The 10,016-nt window shown below is 45.9% G+C and overlaps 1 protein-coding gene across 13 annotated transcripts in view; it reads right to left on the minus strand.

The window, feature by feature from the left end:
- The window catches only part of LOC117405858 (serine/threonine-protein kinase MRCK beta-like), a 64,281-nt gene extending 55,711 nt beyond the window's left edge, over positions 1–8,570 (minus strand). For 8 of the 13 annotated variants that reach the window (XM_058992144.1, XM_058992146.1, XM_058992139.1 and 5 more), the window contains exon 1: positions 7,884–8,570. In XM_058992144.1, the coding sequence (XP_058848127.1) occupies positions 7,884–8,058 (175 nt within the window). In that variant the 5' untranslated portion in view covers positions 8,059–8,570. The remainder of the gene's footprint in view (positions 1–7,883) is intronic. The other 5 variants (XM_058992145.1, XM_058992143.1, XM_058992140.1 and 2 more) reach the window with 1 other exon arrangement.
- Positions 8,571–10,016: the final 1,446 nt, after the last annotated feature.

Here is a 10,016-nt window from a genome sequence, read left to right on the forward strand (position 1 = left end):
GTATAAAGCATTTTCAAAAGCACTGAGCATTGCATGAAGTGAATGTGGAATAATTCCCTTTGAAGAAAGCTTTTATTTGGAGTAATGTCAGCTTTCCCTGGGTTATAGTATCAACACAGTCACCAGGGGTCTGGTCATGTAACAGCTTCTTAGGAGACCAACTACACTTTACGCATGCTCTGCATTTCACCTGCAGAAAGAGCAACATCAGCTTCAAACAGGTTTATTTGTATTCAAGCGCACCCCGCTGAGACTCCAAACCAAGCATTTTAAAAAAAGTCATGTGAGAGTTACAATACCGAGAGTTTGAGAGAGACTGTACAAAGTCCAAATTCCAGTTCCATAAACATCAATGTTAATGCCAAGAGATCAAAGTAAGTACTGTAATAAACACAATGAAAACGAATCGTTCGTTTTCATCTCAAATGTATTGACAAGCCTGCCAAGAAGCATCCCCAGTAGCTCCAGTATAGAAGTGCTGTTGGGGTGCTGCAGCAAGCCCCAAACTGCACCATTCCAACATCGAGGCTCACGCCTTCTCAGTGCTGTGCAATACACAGGCCGTCTGTTTGTTTCAATGCTGCAAGAAAAACAACTTCCAAGACTAAATGCACTGGGAAGGTAAAACTCCATCAGATGAATGCCGCCTTCCACTAGTTATTTTTACCTTAGCTGCGTTTTCAAAGAGCACACACAGGTGCTGTGAGTGGGGTAACCTTGGACACCACAGAATGGTAGCAGGTTCGGGTGCTTTAAGAGTTCAGTACCTCTCAACCACACTCGCGGTCTTTCCCTCTTTGCTCATGAAATGGGACAGACTGTTACAGTGGAAAACAGCCCCTACGGAGCAGCTCTGACAGCACTCTCAAATGTTAGCATTAGAGTCAAACTGACAGCCCCTCAAACATGGCTTTGCTTTAGAACAACACAGAGTGCAGTATTTGAACTTCTTCAAAGAGTGAAACCTCGGCTCGGCTCCTAGGTGCAGCGCATGGAGTTTTCTTTGGTTTTTTTGGTTTTAGCAGTCTGTATTTCTGCTCTTACTGTATTATAAATGCCAATACAGCAGTTGGCTTTCAAACACACACCCAGTTTATTCAAGCGCTTCCTACAGTACGCAGTGAGTTCATACAAAAGGTGAGTGAAAGCCAAGGCCCTGCCCTAGGCGGTCCTCAAGCAGCCACTTCTTTTACAGAAGGCATGTGACGAGGCAAAACCGTTTCATTAGCACACTGCTTAAAGGCACGGTGTCCTATTGTTCACACAGACACATGTCAATGTATAAAGACATGAGGAGCAGTAAACCGGTCTGGCAAGGCTGGCTGCTCCCGTTGTTTATGATATTAGGATATTAACAGCCCTGTTAAAAGTCTTGTGCCGCCCTTACTGTACTCTGTTTGGGCGTGGGCCCGGAGGCATAAAGTGGATCTGAATCACTCTGAACACCTGGGTGCACACAGATCCTGCTGCACACTGCATTGGGCAGCAGTCTGGAGGTAGTGGTTAGGGCTCTGGACTCTTGACCGGAGGGTCGTGGGTTCAATCCCAAGTGGGGGACACTGCTGCTGTACCCTTGAGCAAGGTACTTTACCTAGATTGCTCATGTAAAAACCCAACTGTATAAATGGGTAATTGTATGTAAAAATAATGTTATATCTTGTAACAATTGTAAGTCTCCCTGGAGAAGGGCGTCAGCTAAGGAATAAATAATAATAATAATTGGAACAGGGAGGGTGGTACAGTTACAATCCCTGGCATGTAGTGCTATGGTTTGCACCCAATTCCATTCATGTACAATTGAGAGCCTATAAAAGTGCAAAGCACAAGGTTTCACTGCAGTATTTCCTCTCCTTGTAACAGAATGAAAAGAAGATCTCATTTAGAGTGCCTGTTAAAAAGGGGGTGGATGCCACACCTGGGCAGTGCTAGAGCAGGTACAGTACATGCATTCAGAGGCCCGGGACTGCAAGACACTGTTTCAGTCAACTAGACACTCAGGGATTTGAATTCCTGAATTCTGACGCTTTGTAGGGCTTTCAGCAGAATGATCCAACATTTCCTAGAATGTCAGTATCAGCACACGTTTACAACACTGAGGAATGTGTGCTTCCCAATTGGGAGGATTCATCCCACAGGACTCCAGGCATTCTCTTTTCATTTTGCAGCCTACAAATAATGTGGCTAAAGCATCAGATTCTGCTGCAGGAAAGTGCAATCCATTTCCACTGGCTCCTGTTTCACCAGTTTGCTCAATACACTGAGGCTGGTGCCTGCAAGCGTGACGCAAGGCACTTGTTTCTAAGACAAGCAGCATGCCTGTTCTTACTGCTGCTCTTTGAAAAGACAGAATTCATTCTTTGTTTGTGAGAAGATCGACTCTCCAGGGCTGTGTCATCACCAGCTGAGGTGCCTGGTCTTCAACAAACCCAATGAAAGTTTATGTAATGTTTCAGAAGAATTAAAAGCAGGGCGTTGGTCTAGAAAGCTGGGCAAATCAACGAGGAGCCACTTCACAGAACTCACAATATCCATCGAGTTTCACACTGGATCCACACTCACAATATCCATCGAGTTTCACACTGGATCCACACTCACAATATTCATCAAGTTTCACACCGGTTTCACACTGGTTCCACACTCGCAATATTCATCAAGTTTCACACTGGTTCCACACTCGCAATATTCATCAAGTTTCACACTGGTTCCACACTCGCAATATTCATCAAGTTTCACACTGGATCCACACTCACAATATCCATCGAGTTTCACACTGGATCCACACTCACAATATTCATCAAGTTTCACACCGGTTTCACACTGGTTCCACACTCGCAATATTCATCAAGTTTCACACTGGTTCCACACTCGCAATATTCATCGAGTTTCACACCGGTTCCACACTCAGAATATTCAATCGAGTTTCACACCGGTTCCACACTCACAGTGTTCACTGAGTTTCATACTGGTTCCACACTCAGGAATTAAGGTTTGCTTGTTACGTCTTCCTACATCTACAGTATGCCAAAAGCAGAATACTGTACCCCCACCAAAGAAATCCTGACCTCTACTGACAGCAAGCTACTGTACAGGGAATACTAATCTCTTCAAGTGGGACCTTCACAGCGCTTTTGCCCGAGGGCATTAGATCTAACTGCCTTCTCCTCTTACATTAAAGGATGTTCACATTTCTAAAAAATGCAGGCAGGCCTCAGTTTACACACCCATCTGAAGAGAGGCCTCTCCCGAACAGCAAAGTGCCCCCACTCGATAAACTGAGGGATGGATGGGGGGGGATCCAGACTGTTCTCAAGTAGCAACAGAAGCTTAAGCTCTCTGTTGTTGGCTACAAAGCCACAGTCCAAATCTTTGTTAAATACATATTTGGCAAGCAGTAAAAAATATATAAATATATCTATTATTTGAGGATGTAGCTGTACTGCAGCTCTGGTAATGTGATCGCATGTCAATGATTTAGTTTAACTGCCTGGAAAAAATGATTCCATAGAATCAGATGCACCTGCAACACCTTTGTTTTTTGTTCTGGCCATATTTTACAGTAATGCTTTAAAAGCACTATGAACTCTTCAATATCTGAAGCGGCCTCTCAAGACCAAACAATGGCTTGTCAAATCCATTGACAAAGACCAGTTCCATTTCTGCACGTGGTGTTCAATTAACCAGAGTGCTTCCAGTCAGCCGCTGGAGGACCCAAACGGGTTCTCATATATGAACTGATCGGCGCTTTCTCTTAAGAGCTACGAACCTTGCCCGTGCTCTACTGTGGTGCACTTAACTAGCAGGGATATAGGAGGGAAGTTAAAAGCAGGCCTGCCCAATCCTCACATGAGGGTTCATCTATTATCCTGCACCAGCTGTCTCCCATTTCCAACCTTTTCTAGCACTGCCACCGTGCCCGTGCACAGAGGCTGCATTCCCTTTATTATCTGAGCTCATAATGCTGTGCTTCACACTGGAACTTGCTGTAGCTTCCCTGATGACACAGACCAGTGGAATTCATGGAAACCTGTGCTGCGTTTTTTTCTGATTGTTACACGCTTTCAGTAAAGTGACATTTGAGGGAATGATTTCCGCCCGCACAGAGAATGAGGCTGGCTCCCAGGGTTTCTGAAGTGGTGGCTGGAGAAAAACGATTTGGCTCACAGAGTGACACAGCCCTAAAATTAACTTTACAGAATGTAAACAAAAATAAATAAAAATAAAGATTTTCCAGAATGGTTGGCTTTCTGAGAAAGTAGAGTGCAGGCAAAGCTGTGGCACAACGTGGTATTGAGACATTACAGCCGGCGTGCGTGTATCTGCTGTATTTCATGATATACAAGGGTGTGTGTGTCCGGCACACAGCCAGCTGGACAAACCTTGTACACTGTGTTGTGTAGTACTGTAGCTAGTCATCTCAGATAGTGTTGTGTAGTACTGTAGCTAGTGATCTCAGATAGTGTTGTGTAGTACTGTAGCTCCAGTCATCTCAGATAGTGTTGTGTAGTACTGTAGCTCCAGTCATCTCAGATAGTGTTGTGTAGTACTGTAGCTCCAGTATCCACGGGGCTGCTCACAATGCCAGTGTGCTGTATCCGCAGGGCTGCTCACAATGCCAGTGTGCTGTATCCACGGGGCTGCTCACAATGCCAGTGTGCTGTATCCACGGGGCTGCTCACAATGCCAGTGTGCTGTATCCACGGGGCTGCTCACAATGCCAGTGTGCTGTATCCGCGGGGCTGCTCACAATGCCAGTGTGCTGTATCCACGGGGCTGCTGACAATGCCAGTGTGCTGTATCCACGGGGCTGCTCACAATGCCAGCGTGCTGTATCCACGGGGCTGCTCACAATGCCAGTGTGCAGTATCCGCGGGGCTGCTCACAATGCCAGTGTGCAGTATCCACGGGGCTGCTCACAATGCCAGTGTGTAGTATCCACGGGGCTGCTCACAATGCCAGTGTGCTGTATCCGCGGGGCTGCTCACAATGCCAGTGTGCAGTATCCACGGGGCTGCTCACAATGCCAGTGTGCAGTATCCACGGGGCTGCTCACAATGCCAGTGTGCAGTATCCGCGGGGCTGCTCACAATGCCAGTGTGCTGTATCCGCGGGGCTGCTCACAATGCCAGTGTGCAGTATCCACGGGGCTGCTCACAATGCCAGTGTGCTGTATCCACGGGGCTGCTCACAATGCCAGTGTGCTGTATCCACGGGGCTGCTCACAATGCCAGTGAGCTGTATCCACGGGGCTGCTCACAATGCCAGTGTGCAGTATCCGCGGGGCTGCTCACAATGCCAGTGTGCTGTATCTGGGCAGGGGAGGAAATGCCCAGTCCAGTACATCCTCCAGGGCCACATTCCACGCTGTCCTTACAAAGTTAACACGAAATTCTCCTGTCACTGCACTCTGATTGGCTATCATACTGTTAATAAAACAATGGATAATCCTCTCCCTACACTGAAACCCAAACCTTAAGGTCAGTATCCTATAATGCAGTCATTACACAGCTAAAGTAATTCATGTTTGAAAGTGAATAAGCGTTTCTGTTACTGTAAAGAAAAGTGACCGGAGGTGCCGACTTCCTCAGCTGTCTTGACAGGAACCTTTCCTGGTACCTTTGTAAGCACTGCGCATTCCACTCCCTAGTAATCATATTACTGAGGTCAATACAACACTCCAGGAAGCGAATCCTCTCAATGTGTAACTCGGTATAGCAGGACACAGAGAAGGAGAAGCGATTTTCACTTGCTGGAAATACAGAAGACACTGCAAGCCGAAATGTCAATTTCATGAAAGAAAGAAATTAACAAAAGAAATACATAAAACAAAAAAGAAACAAATATGCTAAAGGTTCCATGCCTAAGTTCTGCTACTGCAATAACCTCAGAATTAGTATTTTACATGTTTAACTAATAAAGTAACATTGACGGCATGCTTCCACTGAGAGTGAATATAAATAAACAGATATGGCCTGGTGCCCCAAAAGAAAGGCGGCCCTGTGGATCCAGCCCATGTCCTCGCTAGTGCTTCTTGATAAACATGGTGTCCCACTTTATTACGGTCACCATTTAAAACAAAACAATCAAATTATGAACACAAGTGTCGATGGATATCTAAACACCCGGTCACCACAGCGCCTCTGCACAGATGTGTCAATGGATATCTAAACACCCGGTCACCACAGCGCCTCTGCACAGATGTGTCAATGGATATCTAAACACCCGGTCACCACAGCGCCTCTGCACAGATGTGTCGATGGATATCTAAACACCCGGTCACCACAGCGCCTCTGCACAGATGTGTCGATGGATATCTAAACACCCGGTCACCACAGCGCCTCTGCACAGATGTGTCAATGGATATCTAAACACCCGGTCACCACAGCGCCTCTGCACAGATGTGTCAATGGATATCTAAACACCCGGTCACCACAGCGCCTCTGCACAGATGTGTCAATGGATATCTAAACACCCGGTCACCACAGCGCCTCTGCACAGATGTGTCAATGGATATCTAAACACCCGGTCACCACAGCGCCTCTGCACAGATGTGTCAATGGATATCTAAACACCCGGTCACCACAGCGCCTCTGCACAGATGTGTCAATGGATATCTAAACACCCGGTCACCACAGCGCCTCTGCACAGATGTGTCAATGGATATCTAAACACCCGGTCACCACAGCGCCTCTGCACAGATGTGTCAATGGATATCTAAACACCCGGTCACCACAGCGCCTCTGCACAGATGTGTCGATGGATATCTAAACACCCGGTCACCACAGCGCCTCTGCACAGATGTGTCGATGGATATCTAAACACCCGGTCACCACAGCGCCTCTGCACAGATGTGTCGATGGATATCTAAACACCAGGTCACCACAGCGCCTCTGCACAGATGTGTCGATGGATATCTAAACACCCGGTCACCACAGCGCCTCTGCACAGATGTGTCGATGGATATCTAAACACCCGGTCACCACAGCGCCTCTGCACAGATGTGTCGATGGATATCTAAAGCTGGGATGGGTCGCGTTTTTATCTGTTTTACTCGTAAAGTACCTTTTAATCCTGCTCAGAAGCTGACAGACAGGAGGGCCCCTGTCTAAAATGATTCACCTCTCAAGTCAATTCCTGCAAACAACAGCACATAAGTTCAGTTTGTCCTCATAGCAATGGCTTAACCCTTCAAACCAGTCCAGAGAAATTCACTTTGGACTGTCCCAATATCAATGGCTAGTAGTTTTTCATCTGTTATGTTTTCGTACCTGTTTTGTTGTTTCTGTCAGTGTTGATAAATACCCACATGCTTTGTAAACAGAACGTTAAGAGTGCTGGCTCACAGTGTTCTGGTTTCTTGGTATATTGTCATGACAGTTCAATTGGTTTTGTCACGTCAGATAAAGACCACCTCAGGAATGCCTCGTATAATTATCATTAAGTTTCAGTGAGATTCTTTTGATTAAAAGATCACACGGGACTGTCAATCAAAACATCATCATGTGCATAGCAGAGCTTCTTTCCCATTCGTTTGTGCGTGTTCAAAACCCCACGCACAAAACCGCGTGCAACATTACAATGAAAAACAAAACGGGTTTCCATGCAAAACCATTGGAGTGCGCATTTACTCGACTCGGTGAGTGCACAGCTGTGTCACACGGTACTGGGTATCCCTTCCCATCAATACCTTGCTTGAGGGTGCACTTAGGTCGGGTTAAGATTTTACTTTCTCACCCAACTATTTACGTCAACAGAGGTTTGAACCAAACCCTTATCAAAACGTACCTCTGGATGCGTGAACATAGATGTTTAAACCCATAACACGAGTACAGTAGTGCTACTGCCACGGCCCCATCCCCCTGCCCGACACAACTCAGAATACTCACCCCATTCCAGAAACTCAGACACATTCTTTTCTCTTCTGAGGGGCGAATTGCTGCATTCGTTATATAAACAGATCAGAATATCCAAGAGCGTCTCGACGCTGAGAGAACTTTCATTCTTCAAATGACCATCAAGGAGAAGCTGCTCCAACTTCTTCAGCCTCACCTTCGCTGACATGTTTCAGCAACAAGAATCGCGACAATTTCACTCGGAAGAAAAGACCAAAACAGATGAGTGCAAAGCCTTACGTGAAACTGGGAAAAAAAGATGGATCTAGACGTGGCGAGAAAGGAACAGCTCAGACTTGCACAATCCAAATCAATCCGGCATTGTTCTAGATATGCTGTAGTGATGACTGGAGGCAACGCAGGGTTCCTTGTTTTCAGAATCGAGGCCCAGCCGGTCCCATTTATTTTAATCCGAAACAAATCTGTACTTTCCACTTGGGTTTGGCAGCGGCTTGTTATTCAGTATCGTCCACGGCTCTGTCGCAAAGTCTTGCATCTGCAGCGGCTTGCTCACAAGAATATGCTGTAAATATTTATATTTTTGCTATGACATATTTTTTATTTTTTTGGGGAGGGGGCTGGGAATCCAATCTCTTTTTTTCTAAGCAGCTCCCAACTGTGCAAGTGTATGTAATATGGCTGACGGCTCGTCAGTCCAACCCCTGTGCCTCTCTCAGCGTCATCAGCGAGTGAATCCAGACCTGGAACACAAGGATCCGCCCACCCCACCGGAAACAATGCGGTGCTGGGTGACGTCACCCGGTGATTGACAAGCACCGGGAGATAACTGGCACTGACTTCATCCTCCGTGGAAACACCGTCCGACGCGCTACAACGGTAACGGGAGGCGGCGGCATTAACCTGTTTTATAGCCAGTAAGTGAGATTCAGATACAATGGAGCACCGCCCTGACAGTAACACTGTGCTGCTTTCTATACAGCCCTGACAGTAACGCTGTGCTGTTTTTCTCTAAAAGCATTTGGGAGTGAGTCAGGAAGTCATGAGCCGTGCTGTGGCATGTATAGTTATAATATCATCTCAGGACAGCACAGCCAGTGACCCGTTATGTGACCACGGACAAAACGTGCAGCGCTCCTTGATCCTCCCAGCTGAGACCTGCCTCCTAGAGATAAGAGCGGCTGGATCTCTAGGGGGTAAAGAGTGAGAACACCCGCAGCAAACAAAGTGTAAACTCCAAGTGGCCTGTTGAGCTGTGAAATACAATTCAGAGCTCATTTCATCCGGGAGGTGATGGAATGCAGTGTAGGGGTACGTGCACAATTCAAATAATGTCTTTAAGTTGTAAACGATCATTTTTTAAAAAATAAATAAAAATACACATCTTATTTATTTGAGAATAGCGGAATCATCTTTTAATATAGAACCTTTTAGGCAGTCAATGTCTTGGTTGTGTTTAAGATACATGAACACTATGAAATCTGGTGGCTGTGCTGTGTAGAGCTGAGTTGGTTGGTCTCACCTGTTTAGTAATGTATCCAAAAGAGAAGTCAGTAATGTTTTCAATTCTATTATTTTGAAATAAAAATGTATTTAAAAAAAACAAACTTGTATAGGTGTACTGAAGTGCAGATACCAAACGCATGCCAAAAGTGATTGTGAAAGTTCGATAGATAGGTGCTGTATATTCGAATCATTAGGGCTTGCACAGAGCTACACATTTAGATGGTATGTAAACTAGCGAACAAGCGGCAGTCCGGTCCATCTGATACACAGCACATGGAGCAGCTTTTGCTGTACATAGTTACACACACAAAAAAAATCCATTCCAACAGCTGGCTTGTGTGCAGACTCAAAAACACATTGCATTAGGAGGCCCTTACAGCACACAGATACATAAATACATACAAAATCCTGGCCAGACAATAAATACATACAGAATTCTGCCTGGAGCTGAAGTCACTGTCACTGTTCCTTAAAACTTACTGACCCCAGACAATCCAATTAAGGATCCCAATGAAGCTGCAGAAACAGGCTTGTAACCCATTCCAATGAAGCTGCAGAAACAGGCTTGTAACCCATTCCAATGAAGCTGCAGAAACAGGCTTGTAACTCATTCCAATGAAGCTGCAGAAACAGGCTTGTAACCCATTCCAATGAAGCTGCAGA

The sequence above is a fragment of the Acipenser ruthenus genome, chromosome 18, assembly GCF_902713425.1.
Source record: "Acipenser ruthenus chromosome 18, fAciRut3.2 maternal haplotype, whole genome shotgun sequence".
Taxonomy (NCBI): Eukaryota; Metazoa; Chordata; class Actinopteri; order Acipenseriformes; family Acipenseridae; genus Acipenser; species Acipenser ruthenus.